Here is a 20592-nt window from a genome sequence, read left to right on the forward strand (position 1 = left end):
CTCCGATACTCATTCAATTCCTGTGAGCATCGGAGCATTTGCTTTGCTGGCCCCCAGTAAAAAGCTCTTCTGTGGTTTGATAAAAGGAGCCCTTAGAGATCAAAAATAACATAGTGGTAGCATGAATTCAAAGTAGAGCACAGCAGAGAAATAAACTAGTTTTATGAGAAACTGGGTTTGAGTGTTACTATTATGCCCATTTCATAAGACACTATAGTCACAGTAGTCCCTATTTCTGTCACAGAGCGAACCCTTCCTGTTGGGAGATGTGGGGTCACAGGAAAGTGCATGTGCTCTAGATACAGTGGTGGCCCTTGAACAAGGAGATGACCCCACAGTCCATCAGCTGTTCAGACCCTCGGTTCTGTTAGAACTTATTGCTGACTCTCTGTAGGACTCTCTGCTCCCTAACCCTAACCCTCTGCTCCCTGCTTTATAATGAGTGGAGTGAGAGCCCGGTCTTCTTCGTTTCCTTCACATCCTAATTTCAATGTATTGGTCACGGAACATTGGGATGCTCCAGAAGGGTCCCTTAAAGTAGCCAAGACAATGGTTCAGCTGTATCTGACGGCACAGGAGAGTCAGCAGCTGTTCCTTGGTATGCACATCCCTACCAAGTGAAAGAGGCATGGTATTCAGGATTATAGAATAGATGAGATCCTTAAAAGATAATTTGAAGCGCAGGTCTTGGGAATCAAAGCAGCTGCAAGAGTTTCTTTATGACATGCAGCTGTCATTCCAGGTTACGGAGTCTTGAGCTGGTAGAAGGCAAGCCTTTACCCCCAGCTCCTATTAGCTGGAGTGGATTATGTAGCCAATACTCTATATAAGATCATTGGAGTCATGAGCAAAGTTTCAGCTTATTCGATCTCAGACTGCAGAATGATCTGGATCAGGCAATATGCAGAAAGTTCTGCCTCTAAGGCTACCCTCAGTAGACTTCCTTTCAAGGGACAAATGTTGTTCAGAAAGGAGCTAGACTATCTCATGACCAGCATGGCAGATCGTTGGCCAAAATATCTACCTGATAGTAAACTGTGAACCTCTAGAGGCTCTGGGTGGTCTAATTTTTGTGACTTCAGGTGTTTTCAGCAGTTCTTAGGAGGAGTCACCTCTCATAGATCCTTCCAGGGATCCAGACAGAAATTCTCAGGTCCCAGGTGGAACAAGGCCTCCAGTTCTTGTTCTGCCACAACCTCCAAGAAAGCACAATGATGCCAGGTCCAGAGTGGTTCTTCTGAAGATAGGGGGATGGCTCTTGGACTGTTCGGAGGCCTGGGCATAGAGCTTGTTAGACCGTTGGGTACTAGAGACCATTCAGAGTGGTTACAAGCTCAAATTCACCCAGCCCTTGAGAGACTGGTTTGTGGAGTCCCCGGTTCGGCAATCAGAGAAAACATCTACAGTTTAGAAGCCATTAGATATTTAGGCCATAGAGTCTGTGCTGCCTGAAGATTCAAGCTATTCTCGTCATAATCAGGAAAAGGTGACTTTTGTACTTATCTAAAGTAGGCTTAATATGTAGTAACATACCACAAATTACAGCTTCATATGATAAGGGAATAGCTGCTTCAAGAATGAGATTAATTTGCCCCCAAATTGACTTCCAGAAACCAAGTATCAATGGACAAAAATATAACAGATGATCCAAAGTCCCTATATTAATATGACAATGCCAGCATCTATTAGATTTAGAATTATCTATTTTTTGTAATCGAACTGGGGTCCAAAATATCCTATGCAATAAAAATAATCATGTTTGTCTCATAGATGCTGACACTGTACATCTTAACCTCCAAGTCCAAATTCGTGACCGAGACACAGAAATATACTGTTTTATCTCGATGCTCCAAATATCTCTAAGACTATTTTTTGGCTTCTTATTTAAAAATTCAGAAATCAATTTGTACTACTGGGCGGCATGATGTCCTAAACAGGATTAGCCAATAGGCCCGGTAGGCACTTGCCTAGGGCCCAAAATGGTCAGGGGGGTCCAATGAAGGAGGGCATCAGCATTGTTTTTTCCAAACGGCGATGGCCCCTCCAGCATCGATTAGCAATGCAGCCCCCCCCCCGATCAGCAATGCACCCCCCACCCATCGACGGAAAGTAAGACAAGCAAGCAACACGGGTAAGAAAGGCAACAAGAACTGTAATTTTACAAGCGGTGCTGCTTGCCCAAAGCTTCCCTCTGACGCAGCTTCCTGTTTCCGCCTGGGTGCATAGTGAGGTGGGGCAGGGCAGGGTGCCCAGTGTACTTGTGTGCCTAGGGGCCCTCAATGAATTAATCCTGCCCTGCTGATGTCCTACTAGATCTGTCTGGTAGCAAAGGATCTGCAAGCCATAATAAGTGTGCCACAGGGATCGGTGCTGGGGCCGTTACTCTTCAACATATTTATCAATGACCTGGAAAAGGAGGCAAAGTGCGAGGTTATAAAATTTGCAGACGATACCAAACTGTGCGGTAGAGTTAGGTCCAGGGAGGAGTGTGAGGACCTGCAAAGGGACCTGGACAAGCTGGAAGACTGGGCAAACAAATGGCAAATGCGCTTTAACGTGGAAAAATGCAAGGTCATGCATATAGGGAAAAAGAACCCGTTGTTCAACTACAAATTGGGGGGGGGCATTGTTGGGAGACAGCAGACTTGAGAGAGACTTGGGTGTGCTGGTGGATGCATCACTGAAGCCATCTGCACAGTGCGCAGCAGCCTCGAAAAAAGCCAACAGGATGCTGGGCATCATAAAGAGGGGCATAACAACCAGGACGCGGGAAGTCATCATGCCATTGTATCGAGCGATGGTGCGTCCACATCTGGAATACTGCGTTCAGTATTGGTCGCCACACCTCAAGAAGGACATGGCGGTACTTGAGAGAGTCCAAAGGAGAGCAACGAAACTGGTAAAAGGGCTGGAACACTGCCCATACGCCGAGAGGTTGGATAGGCTGGGGCTCTTCTCTCTGGAAAAGAGGAGGCTCAGGGGAGATATGATAGAGACCTTCAAGATCATGAGGGGCATAGAGAGGGTGGATAAGGACAGATTCTTCAGACTGAAGGGGACAACAGGTACGAGGGGGCATTCGGAGAAACTGAAGGGAGATAGGTTCAAAACAAATGCAAGGAAGTTTTTTTTCACCCAAAGGGTCGTGGACACTTGGAATGCGCTACCGGAGGAAGTGATCAGGCAGAGTACAGTACAGGGATTCAAACAGGGATTGGATGGATTCCTGAGGGATAAAGGGATCGTGGGATACTGAGAGAGGTGCTGGGATGTAATACAAGTATAGAAAACTAACCAGGTAATAAGTATGGAAACCCAACCAAGTTGTGAATGTGCAAGACCGGAGGATTAGGACTTCGATGGGAAGATAGGACTTCGATGGGAAACCAAGGTGGCAAGGGGGCCCCTTCTGGTTATTCAGACAGGTCGTGACCTGTTTGGGCCGCTGCGAGAGCGGACTGCTGGGCAGGATGGACCTATGGTCTGACCCGGCAGAGGCACTGCTTATGTTCTTATGTTCTTAAGTTTTTAAGCTTTTCCATTCAGGGAACCCACTCTGAATAGCCTGCTTCAACTGCAACCACCTATATTGTTGAGACTTTAAAATGCCAAATGATTGTTGCAGCCCTGAAAAATCAAGTAGTTTTTCATTCCGAATACCTGCCTGCATCCAATTCTTCCAGGCAATCCCAGCACCGCCTATTTTAATCTTGGAGTTTAACCATAAGGACTGTAAAGTAGATTTCATTATAGGAACCTCTGTTAGTTTGTTAATAAATGTAATTGTTTTCCATGTATCCAATAAAATTATGTTGTCCTTAGCATATCTAGGTAGTCTGATACTTAGTACATAAGAAATCACTGGCCAGTAACGACCTTGCCTTATTACAATAATTCTGCTCACTAGAAGGAGTCCAGTTTCCTGGAAGGCGGCTGCTTGTTTTCCATTTTCCTTAGACACATCACAAAAGTAATATTTTTGAGCAATATTTTTCCCCTTTCATGCACAACTTAAATGTGTATTTTCATTTAGGTGATTGCAGAAGAATTATCCGGCAATGATGACTATGTTGAACTTTCATTCAGCGCACGGAAATTAGATGACAAGGTAAAAACGTTTGTCAATAGCCTTTTTGAAAAAAATGTAATAAAGCTGCTGGATATGATTTAATAAGATTTTGTCCTCCGGCCTTTTTTTTCCTGTTTGATGCTGCTAAATGATCAGAGATTCCAGATCAATGCTCGCAAAGGGTCCTTTCTCCCGATGTGAAGTAATTAAAAAGAAAACAAGGCAATGTAATTAAAGCCCAGACAATTTAATTACGCAGGGAACCTCGTTTGTTTAAAAATGCCATGGATCAGAAGTACTTGATAAGTGAGGAGTGGCAAGTAAATCTATGTTGAAATATTCCCAGGTAGAGTCTTAATGTAAAGTTTAATATTGCCATTGTGAAGACAAGTTATCTGACAAATAAGAGAGGGAATCTGCACTCTCCTCCTCTCTTCTCCCTTCTCTCCTTTCTTTTCTTTCCATTTGCTTCCTCTTCTCTCTTGCTATTACAGAGAACTGTGTATTTATTAAGCACTGTTGTTAGAGATGTTGGCCATTAGCATGCATTAATTAGCATGCATTCAGTTTTTTTAGCATGTCTAAAAATATATGAATACATTAAATCAATGCATATTAACCTATTAATTAACACGTATTAAGTCAATTAAAGGTAAAGGTAGTCCCTTATACATACATATCAAGTCACTAATGACTTGTGGGACCGTCACTTATATGATGGTTACTTGGCAGACTGTTAGTGAGATGGTTTGCCATTGCCTTCCTTAATCATCTTAAGTCAATTACTGTGCACTATTCTCCTTTGGTGTATTTTTTTAAATTAAAAAACAAACGAAGGAATCAAACTGAAAAAAATATGTCCAGAAATCAGGGAAATGGTCTGAAAAAAACGAACCAGAATTTTTTTCCATGCACATCTCTATCAATTGAAGATAAGGCAATACCTTATTAAGGGGCCCTATTACCAAACTGTGGTAAAAAGTGGCCTTAGCTTGTGCTTACACAGGTCATTCCTGCACACTTAGTCCATTTTTACCACGTGGCTAAAATGGCCAGGTTGTCTACTTTTTTGACTTAATGCCCATGTGCTAATTTTCCCACTAGCACGGGACATAAACACATGCGCCCCTACCACCACCTAGTTTGAAGGCAGTAAGGGCCACATTCTATAAATGGCGTCAAGCTGCTCAGCACAGTTGTCAATCAAAAAATAGCGCCATTTATAAAATCATACCTAGTGGCAACTAAGCGGACTTAGGCTTCGCTAGGCATCCTAGACATAGGTGCCAGTCCATTAGGCCAGCTTTTCACTCGCCTAATTTGGCGGTGCCTAAGTCAACCACGTCTTTTCTCTGCCCATAATGATGCCTACTTTTTTAATATAGGCATCATTATGCGTCTCTAGGCATTGCTAGGCATTCTAAGAATTTGGCACCGAACCCTTAAATTGCTTTTTTTATTTTTTGATTGGCTGAAAACTGTCATAAGAACATAAGAATTGCCGCTGCTGGGTCAGACTAGTGTTCCACCATGCCCAGCAGTCCGCTTATGCGGCAGTTCTTAGGTCAAAGACCAGTGTCCTAACTGCGTACATTCTGGTTCAGCAGAAACTTGTCTAACTTTGTCTTGAATCCCTGGAGGGTGTTTTCCCCTATAACAGTCTCCGGAAGAGTGTTCTAGTTTTGTAACACTCTCTGGGTGAAGAAGAACTTCCTTACATTTGTACGGAATCTATTCCCTTTTAACTTTAAGAGAGTGTCCTCTCGTTCTTCCTACCTTGGAGAGGGTGAACAACCTGTCTTTATCTACTAAGTCTATTTCTTTCAATATCTTGAATGTTTTGATCATGTCCCCTCTCAGTCTCCTCTTTTCAATGGAGAAGAGGCCCAGTTTCTCTAATCTCTCACTGTATGGCAACTCCTCCAGCCCCTTAACCATTTTAGTCGCTCTTCTCTGGACCCTTTCGTGTAGTACTGTGTCCTTCTTCATGTATGGCAACCAGTGCTGGATGCAGTATTCTATGTGAAGGCGTACAGCGGCATGATAGCCATCTCCTATCTGTTCAGATCCCCTTCTTAATCAATCCTAGCATTCTGTTTGCCCTTTTCGCCGCCACCACACATTGTGCGGATGGCTTCATTGATTTGTCGAACAGTACTCCCAAGTCTTTTTCCTTGGGGGCTCTCTCCAAGTACTGCACTGGACATCCTGTATTCATGTATAACATTTTTGTTACCGACATGCATCACCTTACACTTATTCATGTTAAACCTCATTTACCATGTCACGGCCCATTTCTCAAGCATGTTTATGTTATGTTTCAGGTCTTCACAATCCTCCTGCGACTTCACTACTCTGAATAACTTCATATCATCTGCAAATTTAATCATCTCACTCGTCATACCAATTTCCAGGTCATTTATAAATATGTTGAAGAGCACGGGTCTAAGCACCGAACCTTGTGGCACTCCACTTGTGACGCTTTTCCAGTTCGAGCATTGTCCATTTGTAATGCTTTTCCAGTTCAAGCATTGTCCATTTACCCCCACTCTCTGTTTCCTATTCGACAGCCAGTTTTTAATCCACGTGAGTATTTCGCCCTCGATTCCATGGCTCTCAATTTTTCGAAGTAGTCGTTCATGCGGAACCTTGTCAAACGCCTTCTGAAAATCCAGATATACAATGTCAACTGGGTCACCCTTGCCTATTTGCCTATTTACTCCCTCGAAGAAGTGCAGCAAGTTTGTCAAGGAATATCTTCATTTGCTGAAGCCGTGCTGGCTGGTCCTCATCAGATTGTGTCCGTCAAGGTGATCAATGATGCGGTCCTTTATCAGTGCCTCTACCATCTTTCCCGGTACCGAGGTCAGACTCACCAGTCTGTAGTTTCCCGGATTTCCCCTCAAACCTTTCTTGAAGATCGGCTTAACATTCACCATTTTCCAGTCTTCCGGAATCCTTCCTGATTTGATCGACAGATTGGCTATTAGTTAAAGCAGTTCAACTATAGCCCCTTTCAGTTCCTTTATTACCCTCGGATGGATGCCATCTGGTCCCGGGTATTTATTGTTTTTAAGCCTATCAATCTGCCTGCACATCTCTTTGTAATTCCCTTTTCGGAAGTTCAGTGCCATGGCCGTCATTCTGGATCGATGTTTTGCCCTTGTGTCTAGGTTGAAGCGGATCATATTGTGATCACTGCTTCCCAGCATCCCTTCTACTTCTATACCTTGCACCGATTCTCATAGTCCAGGGGTGTCCAATGTCGGTCCTCGAGGGCCGCAATCCAGTCGGGTATTCAGGATTTCCCCAATGAATATGCATGAGATCTGTGTGCATGCACTGCTTTCAATGCATATTCATTGGGGAAATCCTGAAAACCCAACTGGATTGCGGCCCTCGAGGACCGACATTGGACACCCCTGTCATAGTCCATTTAGAATTAAGTCCAGAATTGCATTTCCTCTCATATTTTCCTTGACAAGTTGTTCCAGGAAGCAATTGCCTACAGCATCCAGGAATTTGGTCTCCCTACCGCAGCTGGAGGTGCCTAGGTTCCAATCTATCCCCGGATAATTGAAGTCACCCATGATAACTGCGTTACCTCCCTTGCAGTTTAATCTTGTCCGTCATCTCTCCATCAATTCCTTTGGACTGCCCTGGGGGTCAGTAGTAGATGCCGATCTTCATTTCCATTCCATTTGTTCCTGGAATTTTGACCCATAGAGATTCTACCTTATTTTTTATTTCTGGCATGTTTTCTCCGGTAGACTCAATTCCCTCTTTGACGTATAGGGCAATACCCCCACATTTTTTACCTACTCTGTCTTTGCGGTATAGCTTGCATCCCGGTAGCACAGTGTCCCAGTCCGAGTCAATTACCACGCCAATCATGCCATTAAAAAAAAAAATTAACCCCTCCCCCCTAGTTTTACAAAACCGCACAAGAGGTTTTTAGCACCGACTGGCGCGCTGAATGCTCTGCGCTCCTCTGACGTTCAAAGGAACTCTATGACTGTCGGAGCAGCGCAGAGCAATCAGCTTGCATGCAGGTGCTAAAAATCTCTTGCACAGTTTTGTAAAAGGGGGGTAAGTCTGCCAGACTTAGGGCACTGTTTATAGAATATGGCCATAAGGGCTCACTAACCAACCACATGCTAATCGGTTAATGTGCAGTGATGTAGTTGTCTTAATTGATTAGCACAGTGCACACCTACTCTCCACCCCCTGACCTGCCCGCAATGCTAAAAAATAAAATCTTTTTAGAGCACACAGATGCCAAAATTACCATGGGACACCTGAGCATGTTCTGTGAGAAGACATTTTAAGCTGCGGTAAGCAAGCACATATTAGTGCTTACTGCAGCTTAGTAAAAGGACCCCTAAATGAGATCAAACAATTGCAGAAAATGGCTGTATGATTTCATTTTATAATGTTTTTTATTGTGCTATAAAAATATTTATAATTTGTCTATGTTGATTATGGATGTTCTATTGTAAGCTGCATAGATATTTTAATATACGGACTACAGATATTGTAAATAAATGATATTTTGACTTTTTAGTTGTGAAATATATATGGTTTCTTTTGTATTTTTTATTCCATTTTTCATAGCTGGTATTCTAGATTTTCTTTGCAGATTTTGATGCACTAGAACTGTAGCCATTATGCTTTCTGGAACATTTTTTTTTAACAATTTTTATTGTTAGCCCAGTTCCTAATAAATGCAGAAAGAGGACTAACACAGTAACCCATTACTTTATTCCTCATTTCAAAAGAAAAGATTATGTACTTTTAAAATGCCTGAAACATACAATCCTGGCCATCAAATAAGTAATGAATATATATATACAAGGCAGGTGTACTTACAATACATAAGGGATGAAATTAGATGTCATTTTCTCTTGATTTTGTGGTGGATAACTATCTGTCTCCATTAGGTGAATTAAGAAGCCGCATTGCGCAGCTGTCATACAGTCCTTGCTGAATGTGAAACTTTCATACTTCTGTCTTAGCAGAAAAGCTGCACGTCATAGAGAGTGGAACTGTTGCACTAACCAGAACTGGGTTTTTGTAGTTTGAAAATTTACAGCAAGTAGAGGAAAATAAGTCCCATTAAGCTTTTACAATCTATTTAGCTAGAGGTTTACCTGAAAATTGCCTTCCTCTTCCTGTTGGCTTCCTTGGTAGATGTACAGATAGCCAAGTTAGAAAGGATGCTCTTGAAAACGATTTTATATGGGGGTAAAATAGTATGGATTTATTTGGTTTTCAAATGTGATTAGATAATCTTATTAACAAAACTATGGTTTTCTCTCTGTTCAATGAACAAAGAGAAAAAACTGAGGAGACCAGAGTAGAGGACTTTGTGAATCATGGGGAGGATTTAAAATTTTTATTTATTTATTTTAAACATTTTTATTCTGCTTAAGGCCTAAGCGGATTACAATAAAACAAGCATAAAATATGATTCTTGATCTTCATAACAATGACAAAACTACATCAGCAATCTGCACATCGTCACTCTCTCTTTCAACTATCTAAGTACAAAAGTCTCTCAGAACATTTCACTCTAACAGGGGTAGGGAACTTCGGTCCTCGAGAGCCGTATTCCAGTCAGGTTTTCAGGATTTCCCCAATGAATATGCATTGAAAGCAGTGCATGCAAATAGATCTCATGCATATTTATTAGGGAAATCCTGAAAACCCGACTGGAATACGGCTCTCGAGGACCGGAGTTCCCTACCCCTGCTCAAAAAGAATGCATGTCCAAATAAATAAGCTTTCAATTCAATCTCATTGCCGTATCTGATCTCAATGAGCGTGCTGGTACCTCCTCAGTACCTATGTTAAATACCAATGCACTGTTCTGTAAATTATTTGATACAATATTGTAATGGTAGCCAGTGTTTTTTTTTTATGAGAGTTGGTGTAATGCAATATCATTTTATGTAAAACTCTTTTTTATTAAAAGCAAACACAACTTATACAGACATGACATAATTCAATACTTTTCCAAATTATTCTGTGATCAATGGGGGACTTTACTCATAGCTCCCTCATGTTACAAACATTTCTGTTCCCCCTCCAGAATCTTCACCCCCCTCCCCTATCCCTTCCCAACACAAATTAGGTATCAAGGTACAATGTCTCCAGGTAGGTGTAAATACAATTATAGTCTATACAAGACTTGACTATGGCTTCTTGGAGCCAAGATATTCAAGTACGGCATCCAAACTTGTACAAAATCTCAACTTCTGCGAAAATGATAAGCTGTTCTCGCTTCCCACCCCATCAGTTCAAGAAGTTTTAGCCAACTTCTATTTTAGTGACCATGAACAAGTAATACAAACAGAAAACCCGAAACAGAATCTCAGATGGCATGAATAGAATAGCAACAAAAATACAAATACATATTTGTTGCATGGGAAAAAATTCTAAGGGCCTTGCTCTACATACACTTAATAGACTAATGAGGCAGACCGACATATATCCCCCGATTCTATAAATAGTGCACACATTATTGCATGATCCTGCGATGTTTGCAAAATGAAATTGGCTAAGAAGCCAATTGGTTCTTATAATTGAGTGCTAACAATCAAATACTGGAGGTAATTGGCAACAATTGGGATTTGTACATACATCTTGCTAAGTGCTATTCTGTAACAATCTACGTGCATTTTTTTTTTTTTTTTTGGCATGCAATTCAAAAAGAGCATGGCCATGGGAGGGTCATGAGCAGGTCAGGGGTGTTCATAGTGACATAGTAGATGACGGCAGATAAATGCCCGAATGGTCCATCCAATCTGCCCAACCTGATTCAATTTAAATTTTTTAAATTTTTTCTTCTTAGCTATTTCTGGGCAAGAATCCAAAGCTCTACCCGGTACTGTGCTTGGGTTCCAATTGCCGAAATCTCCGTTAAAACCTACTCCAGCCCATCTAAACCCTCCCAGCCATTGAAGCCTTCCCCAGCCCATCCTCCACCAAATGGCCATATACAGACACAGACCGTGCAAATCTGCCCAGTACTGGCCTTAGTTCAATATTTAAAATTATTTTCTGATTCTAGATCCTCTGTGTTCATCCCATCCTTCTTTGAACTCAGTCACCGTTTTCCTCTCCACCACTTCTCTCGGGAGCGCATTCCAGGCATCCACCACCCTCTCCGTAAAGTAGAATTTCCTAACATTGCTCTTGAATTTACCACCCCTCAACTTTAAATTATGTCCTCTGGTTTTACCATTTTCCTTTCTCTGGAAAAGATTTTATTCTATGTTAATACCCTTCAAGTATTTGAACGTCTGAATCATATCTCCCCTGTCCCTCCTTTCCTCTAGGGTATACATATTCAGGGCTTCCAGTCTCTCCTCATATGTCTTCTGGTGCAAGCCTCCTATCATTTTCGTCGCCCTCCTCTGGACCGCTTCAAGTCTTCTTACGTCTTTTGCCAGATACGGTCTCACCAACGACCTGTACAGGGGCATCAACACCTTCTTCCTTCTACTGGCTATGCCTCTCTTTATACAGCCCAGAATCCTTCTGGCAGCAGCCACCGCCTTGTCACACTGTTTTTTTGCCTTTAGATCTTAGGACACTATCACCCCAAGGTCCCGCTCCCCGTCCATGCATATCAGCTTCTCACCTCTCAGCATATACGGCTCCTTCTGATTATTAATCCCAAAATGCATTACTCTGCATTTCTTTGCATTGAATTTTAGTTGCCAGGCATTAGACGAATGCGGTATTATGGAATACTGGGAATACATGCCAGAATTCACACCGAATTTTAGTTGGTACACATACTTGCACCCAAAGTTTGGCATGGAAATGAGTGTGTGGCACAGTGAGCTACAACCTCAGCACCCTGAGGTTGTGGGTTTAAATACCACTTTGCTCATTGTGACCCTGGGTAAGTCACTTAATCCAAATTACCAAGTGAAACACTCCACAATCACACAACCCCAAGGAAACTAATTATTCAAAACTCCAAACACCTAGGGGATATACTTGCTTGACCCTACTCAAAAGGAATTAAATTTCAATTTAATTTTAACCTATAATTTCCATTCAGCTCAAACGGTACCATAAGGAAGGGAGGAAAGAGCCTCAGACTCCAGCCTGCCACTGCTTATTAGTTTTCAAGCAGGCTATATATGTGAGCTACCTCATTGGCTCAAAAACCTCCTCCTCCCAATGATTCTCTGTTAGTATTTTTTAAACAATTAGTTGATTTTATAATTTTTACTAAATATTTTTAAATTAATAATTATTTTATAATTCTTTAAATATGTTTTATGTTAAAAACTCCTCGGAGCCAAACCCTACAATCCAAACTACCATAAGATTGGAGGGGCATAACTGCGGAACTCAGGAGTGACCCTAAAATCACTTCCCGCTAGTATGTTAGAACAGCGGTCGGTTAGTATAAAATGTGCACAAAAGTTTTAAGCTACAACACTTATCTCTCTGCCTTGCAATTCAAGAAATCTTCTTTATTCCACACTGTTATTCAAAAGTGGCAAGTCTGCTAAGCCCAAAAGCCGACGATGGCCTGTCAGCGTTTCACTATGCTGTGTCAGGTCAATGAGACTACTATCGGCACATGACTCCGTGCTCAAAAGGCTCTTTCTTCCCTTCCTTATGGTCCCTTTGAGCTGAATGAAAATTATAGTATAAAATTAAATTGAAATTTAATTCCTTTTGAGTAGGGAACAAGTGAGTATATCCCCTAGGTGTTTGGAGTGTTAAGTCACTTAATCCCCCATTGCCCCTGGTAGAGTGTGAGCCCACTTGGACAGATAGGAAAAAAATGCTTGAGTACCTGGATGTAAACCACTTAGGCTATAAATGGCATATAAATACTAAAAATAAATAAATTGTCTCTAAGTCTTATACGAAGGTAAATCAAAAATTAAAGGCAAAACACATTTAACAGCTTCAGTAGAAGTAATTGTGAGCAATTGAACATATTACTTTACACTTAGTCCCTATGCAAGATGACGCATTTGTTATATCGTTCAACTAGCTTCTGCATTCCTGCGGAGAAAATGTTTTTTGGCTGCTCCCGAAGCCAGGTGAGCACTGTTTCATTTACTTCATCATGCTTTGATGTTTGCTCTCCGGGTTGCAGTAATGCACCCATGTCCTCTCATCGGTGACAATTCTCTCCAGAATACTCAGATCTTCTTCATACCCAGGAACTGGGTCGCAACCTCCACACACTGTTGCTTGTGCAGATCAGTAAGCCTTTTGGGAATACATCGTGTACAGACTTTCCTGTATCCCAAGTCGTCATTGTGACAAACCCAAGGCTGTTTCAGGTTTTGCCCATAACAAACCTGAATCCGTCCTGGGTTTTGCCCCAAGGATCAGGAGAAAACACACTGAGCCTAGGTGTAGGAGAGCTGACCAGGTGGCCAGCCAATTAATAGATCTAGCTGACTACTGCTCAGACAATGACGTGGAGTCAGAAGAGGCAGGGCAGGAAAAGGTTAGGCCGGAAAGATGTACCCAGTGCAAACTTGTCCCTGCCACTGTCAGAAGTTTGATACCTTTTGAGCAACATGTGCCTAGAAGAATTAGGACTAGAAAAAGCCTGCCTGTAATAATAGGGAGTAGACTGGTGTGGAAAACCCTTCCTTCACCTATTCAGAGGGAGAGTGGCTCTACACAGGATAAAACATGGCTCCTCAGAACAGGAAGGGGAGGGAGGCAAACAGGAGAGAGGAAACCTGGGGAGAGTCATTCACTCTCACTCCACCCGGAGGAGTCTGATAATACAGACTGGCATATGGTAGAGGCAGAGGAGTTGTCTCCTACTTGGAATCCTTGGGAGCAGCCAGAAGAAGAAGCCATGGAGGTGCAGGAAATCCAGGTAGGAACTGAGACCGATCCCATAGCCATGGAAGTACAGTGAGCATAACAGTTGGGTTTGCTGCTTATATCTCTGAGCTACCAGCTAAACTATAATCCTTCTTTGAAGTAAGTTAGGATCTCACTTTGAAAGCTAAACTTGGAGGCTTCATTTACAGCAGTGACGTGTGGGTTACCAGCATATGTGTGTATAGTTTCCTGGATTGATATGAAGCTGAGTAATTACGTTGCCTTCCCTCTCATGCATAGTATAGCTCAGTAAAACCATGTGAAAGATCTACTTGCTGCACTGCACAGTCTGTTGTAAGTTTGTTTTTCTGTTCATGAAGAAACTAAGTACTGCTGACCTTTGTTTTTGTAAGAACTGTGTGTGTCAAGCCGGTAAAGCCAAAGTATAACTGCTCTGGTGAAGAGGACTGTTACTTACCTTGTTAAAGTCCAGAAGCAGAGGACTGTACTCAATTAAGTGCTGACCAAACTTGAACATCCTGAGAGTGTTGTTGGAACCTTTTCTTTTTGTTATAATTCCATGAAATATGTTTATTCTGAACTGCAAGGCTGAAGCCTGTATTTTGTTTTATTTTACCAGTGGCTGAAATAAAGCTATGTTGTTTTGCCATTTCTGTCTTAGACTCTTTACCTTGCATGCTCATGAGGCAAATACTCTGCCTGAATTAAGACCTGAAGGATCCCTTGGTAGTAGGGGACACGCTGGATCTGAGGTTTTGGTCACGTCCCCGTGGGCTCGCTGCGCCTTACAGGAGCGTGGGTGTGACATCATGCATTTTAGCAAATGCAGATCCATAGCTGATATCCAACTATGCAGCCAATTGAGACGCCGTTATCTGTCGGTCTTCTCTAATCAAGGCATCTACCCTGTTGATGTTGCGCGATGTTGATGGGCGACCAGAACGACCTTTGTTGATTACAGCTGTTCTTCCCAATTTAAACCTTTCTACCTACTCATAAACCTTTCGTTGATTCATGGTGCTTTATCCATACCGAGTCAATATCCAGTAGTGAATTTCCATAGGTTTCACTCCCTCTACCCAAAGAAAGCACACTACTGCATGTTGTTCTTCCATGGTGTAATCTTGCAATGGAGCATCCATGTTTCTGATTTCAGGCTGCCACATGACTAAAGGCTGAGCACTGTACTGTGCGTGGACGTACTATCCAACAGGCAATGTACGAGTACATGTGTTGAATTTCACTAACACTGTTCTGGTTATTGTGCAATTTAACAATTGCCTTTGATTTTTGATTTGCCCTCATATTATAAACAGTTCACAACTTACAATATAGAGCTTAATTCAGATTTTTGGGGTGTCCAAATTTGGGCACCATTTACTAAATCTTATCCATATCTTGGTGGCCATTTTGCGTGCACTAGTTGCACTTGAAACCTCTCGATCCTGGCACTTACACATTTTCTGTGGCCAAAACATATAAGTCAGTATTTTAGAAAAGGGCAGGACAAAATGTTTAAGCCAAAAAACGTATAAGGCTAGTGGTGGTATGGGCCGGGGTAGTATGGGGGAATATCAAAGGTGGTAGTGTGTTGACAACATATATCCCTTATTCCTGATAGCTCGCCAACATGCATCCAATGGCAGGCGAATGGCAGGAATTAGACCGCTTTTATATCATGAATAAAGTCCACCACAGGTTGCAAGTTCAAGCCCAGCACTGCTCCTTGTGACCCTGAGCATGTCACTTAGTGCTTCATTGCCCTAGGTACATTAGTTAGATTGTGAGCCCACCATGACAGATGGGGAGAAATACCTGAGTACTTGAATGTAAGCCACTTAGGCTTTAGACAGTGTATAAATACTAAGAGCCTGTTTTACAAAGCCATGCTAGCGGCTGCAGCGCGGTAACGGCCCCGAAGCCCATAGAGATTTAAAGGGCTTCGGGGCTGTTGCCATGTGGCAGCCGCTAGTGCAGCTTTGTAAAACAGGCCCTAACTGTCCCTGTGACTGCATTAGTACTGACTGTATGAGAGGGAGAATCTGTGAGCCTGGTTGCTATTTCTGTCTATCCAAGTCTGTCATCTGAAACCCTTCTGTCTCCACACCCTCTACCTCCTTCAGCTTCCAATACCATGCCAAATACCTCTTGCCCCTCACTGGTCTCCTTCCCTTCCCCCTCTGGGATGTAGTATATCCCCCCCCCCCCCATACACACACACACATAGGCCTCAGTTCTATAAATAATATTGAAAAATCAGCACAGACTAAAAACCGTGCTAAGCACTATTCTATAAACGACATTGAGTTAGGTGCCATTCATAGACTAGGACTTTGTGTCAGGATCCATGCCTAACTTTAGGTGCAAAGATTTACACCAACTAAACCCTGGTGTAATTCCTAGTGCCTAAATTAGGTGCCGATTCCCCTTATTCCATAGCAGCATGCAAAAATTACAGAAATGCTCCCGATCCGCCCACAGCCCTCTCATGATCATGCGCCCTTTTTGGACCAGCCTAAAAATATGCGTGTAAAGTTTAATTGATGCCAATTAATATCGGTAACTGATTATTAGCTCCCAATTATTGCTGCCTGCTAGCTGTTTATTTAATTAAATTGGGCACAGAAATTGGATACTTTCCCAAATTTTCACTTGCAGTTTTGAGCACCATTTATAGAAGTGGAGGGGCATAATCGAAAGGGACGTCTAAGTCCGTTTTCTTCTAAGTCACAAGTTGTCCAATATTTTTTTTCTTTCGAAAATCGTCTAACTATACATCCTGCCGATCTGATCATCCAAGTCACTAAAGCATCCATCTTTATACCACATTTTCATCCAACTTTTCGTCCAAGTCAAAAACGCCTAGAACAAGCCCTGTTGGACGTGGGAGGGGTCTGCAAAGTGATGGACTGAACACCCAGACATGACACCTAAATAGTGGGGTACCTTACAGGGCACTGCTGTGAACTTCACAAAAAGGGTGTCATGTCTTCTTCTCACTACAGCTTCCTTATAGGTCATGGTGAGCCCCCCAAACTACCTCCAGAATCCCCAAACCCACTTATCTACCACCCTAATAGCCCTTATGGCTGCAGGAGCCACTTATATGCCAGTAAAAAAGGGTTTTGGGGGTGTATAGGGGAGTGCACATGTTTAAGTATCAATGCAGTGATTACAGGGGCTTATGGGCATGGGTCCTCCTCTCTATGGGTCCCTAACACACCCTGAAGACAACTTGAGCCGCCTCTGTTCTGGACGACTAGGCTTTCCTATGCCAGGCGGCCAGGTGATGATGGTCTGGAGGCTGAATTTTAAAGGTGTGATTAATATTTTTATGGGGGTGATCACTGGGGTAGTGTGTGGGGGTCTGATTTATATGTTTGCAGTGCTTATCTTGTGAGTTTAGGTGGGTTTTACATGGTATAAGTCACAACGTCCAAGTTCTATCGATCCCAGCCTGTATAACTTTTGGTTATACATGATGTACGACTAAGTCTAAGCCATCCCACATCCCGCCCAACTCCCACCCTCGACATTCCTCCCAAAACGCCCCGTTTAGCTTTGGTCATTCAACGGCATTATGAAGGCCTAGGTCATTTAGAAATACGTCCAAACCCCGTTTTTATTATCGGCACTTGGGCGTATTTGGGAAATTTTCGTCCCAAGTGCCGGCTTAGGCCAGTTTTTGGACATTTTTCTCTCGATTATGAGCCCCTTGGATTATAAATATCAAATGTTTATAAATAAAAAGATAATTGTCAATGGAATTTCCTTAGGAAAAGCAGTGATTTCCATAGAAAAATAACTTATTATAAATTTATCCCCCCCCCCTTTTTATGAAGCTGCATTAGGGTTTTTTATTGCCAGCCACAGCAGTAAAAGCTCTGACGCTCATGAGCAATGTAGCTTTTACCGCTGCAGCTGGCGATAAACCCTAATGCGGCTTCATAAAAAGAGGGGGGGGGGGTTATTCATCTATTGGGTGAGCGATTTTATGACAATCCATTTCCATTCAGGGTTAGGGTAGGCTTTGCACAAATACTTGTTCCTTAGAAAATTTTGCAGTAAGCATGTAAGTGCAGAAATTTTTATACATCTAAAAATCAGGTGCAAATATAACACATAGCCGGAAAGGCATTATTTTCAAAATGGAAGTATGAGGGCGGTTTGAAAAGTTTGGTAAAAAGTAAGTTAAACAACATACACTCTACACTTAGCCCAGCGAGTTTCCAGGTTTTTTCATGAGCTATTTTTCCTAATACGAAAAAACTGAAACTCACTGGACTAAGTGTAGAGCCCTCAATGGAGACTGCATTGTTTAACTTGCTTTTTAAACCAAACATTTCAAACCACCCTCGTATGCGTATACGTTTGCTTTGAATTCTCAAATGGTTTATCTGTCCAGGGTAATGCGAATGAGGGCAGGCCTGGAGCCAGGGCAAACTAGAGCCACACAACAGGTGCAGGTATAAGAAAACACAATTTATTATAAGTATCGGGTATGAGTCCTTTTCCGTTCACAGGTGGAGGGAAAAGTCAAACAGAAAACTGGTCTGCACCATAGCAATATTCTTGGGTGGCATGCTCCTGCAGGGCCACAGTGTACTTTCCTGTCCCACAGTCAGGCGGTAAAGTCTTTCCGAGCAATCTGTGCATTACTTAGCCTAGTTTTCATGTTGCACTGATTATAACAGACCCAATTAACATATAGAATCTGCATACCAAAAGTACTAGGGTGAGCCGTTTGATGCCAAGGTGTGACATCCCAAGGGGAATACAGCATTCATAATTAGTTCATTTACCATAACTAAATGAAGCTGTCACACCTACTGAATCAGCAACTGCTTTTCAACATTCATGAGAGATAAGGCTGATGTGCTATACAAGAAATAAAGAAATATTGAACCTTTAATTAAGATGAAAATAAAGGTGTGTTGTTGTTTTTTATTATGTTTTATTTAAACTCTTTTAAAATAAGCTAATACAACATGGAAAACATTTTCAGCAGGGGTATGCATGATCCCAGGAAAGCAGTCAATTAGTCTTCCTTTTCAATAAAACTTTACTGATTTTCATGTGCTTTTCGTACCCATGATGGAGATAATTGTATGACACTGGTGCTATTATTAACACACTGATTGTATGCCTAAATCTTTAGAAAAATGGCATTATATATGTAACTGTATGTGCCAATATTCCATCCAAGCTCTATTCTGTAAATACTGACCTAATCTCTATAGTGCATGTGTCCAAAGGAATGTAAACATGTGAGAGCTTTGGCAGAGCACATTCAAGAGAATGACACAAGGACAAATTTGTCCCCGCCCCCACAAGATCTCAATATTCCAGTCCCTTCTCCATGAGTTCTGTCCTTGTTCCTGCCCCATTCCTGCAAACTCTGCCTTAACCGCACAAGCCTGTCTTTGATGGTTTGCAGTAGGAGTAGTTTCCCAAATTTTAATCCAAAAAGGGTGGATTTTGGAACATCCAAAAATCATATGTTGTAATGTACCAGAAGCTGAATTGTAGTGCCAGCAAGTGTCATTGGGTAACAATTTAGCTTTCCACATATGATAGGGAGTTTAGGATGGCATTCCACATGAAGAAATAGAGGGCTTGAGACATTCTGGTAGAAAGCAGCAGGAAGTTGTTTTATGTCCAAAATAAAGACCAATTTAGAAAAGGCAAAGAAGTTATTCCATTTGGTGTGAACGTCAACTAGTAAAGGATAATAGTGAGCTCTAAATTGGCACTAAACACATGGTATTTGGGCACCTAGACTGAAGCACCAATATATAGAATTGCCCCCTTTATTAAGACTAATATACAATCTAATTTATGACATCAAACCATCCAATACAGAATCTACTAAACCCTCTTCTAAAGCCTCAATGAGTTTTGTGGAGGATATTTACAGTTTCTAAATACTTCAATAACTGTTTCATTACTAATCCCTCCATTATTTTCACTGATAATAGAATAGAGGCCACTGGTCTATAATTAGAGATTTTATCCAGATAAGCTAAAGGGAGAAGCCATTTATTCAAAGATCCTTTTAGAGTAATGACACACCATGCTGTGAAATTCATGTTCCTGCCATTACATCATAGAAACATGATGGCAGATAAAGGCTAAATGGATCATCCAATCTGCCCATCCGCAGCATCCACTATCTTCTCCTCTCCCTAAGAGTTCCCACATGTCTGTCCCACACTTTCTTGAATTCAACCACAGTCTTTATCTCCACCACTTCTACTGGGAGACTATTCCATGCATCTACCGCCCTTTCTGTAAAAATGTATTTCCTTAGATTACTCTTGAGCAGTGGCGTACCTAGGGGGGGGCGGGCCGCCCCGGGTACCAGCCCTGAGGGGGTGTTCCCGGCCTTGCCGCTCAGTCCCCCCCCACGCCCGAAGGACCGCTCGCCCCACTGACCTTCCAGCACACCTATGAAGCAGCCCGCAGCAGGATCGCGACGTCAGCAATCCCTCAGCTGCTTGGGCGCTGCTTCCTGCGCCGCGGTCCCGTCCCTCCTCTGACGTCAGAGGAGGGGGCGGGACCGCGGCGCAGGAAGCAGCGCCCAAGCAGCTGAGGGATTGCTGACGTCGCGATCCTGCTGCGGGCTGCTTCATAGGTGTGCTGGAAGGTCAGTGGGGCGAGCGGTCCTTCGGGCGTGG

The 20592-nt window shown here is 42.5% G+C and overlaps 1 protein-coding gene across 6 annotated transcripts in view; it reads left to right on the forward strand.

Annotated features, from left to right (window-relative positions):
* The window catches only part of CPNE4 (copine 4), an 879187-nt gene that overhangs the window by 560837 nt on the left and 297758 nt on the right, over positions 1-20592 (forward strand). For all 6 annotated transcript variants that reach the window (XM_033930001.1, XM_033929997.1, XM_033929998.1 and 3 more), the window contains one exon: positions 4034-4108. In XM_033930001.1, coding sequence (XP_033785892.1) covers positions 4034-4108 — 75 coding nt within the window. The remainder of the gene's footprint in view (positions 1-4033; positions 4109-20592) is intronic.

Source organism: Geotrypetes seraphini, chromosome 2 (genome assembly GCF_902459505.1).
Source record: "Geotrypetes seraphini chromosome 2, aGeoSer1.1, whole genome shotgun sequence".
In the NCBI taxonomy this organism is placed as follows: domain Eukaryota; kingdom Metazoa; phylum Chordata; class Amphibia; order Gymnophiona; family Dermophiidae; genus Geotrypetes; species Geotrypetes seraphini.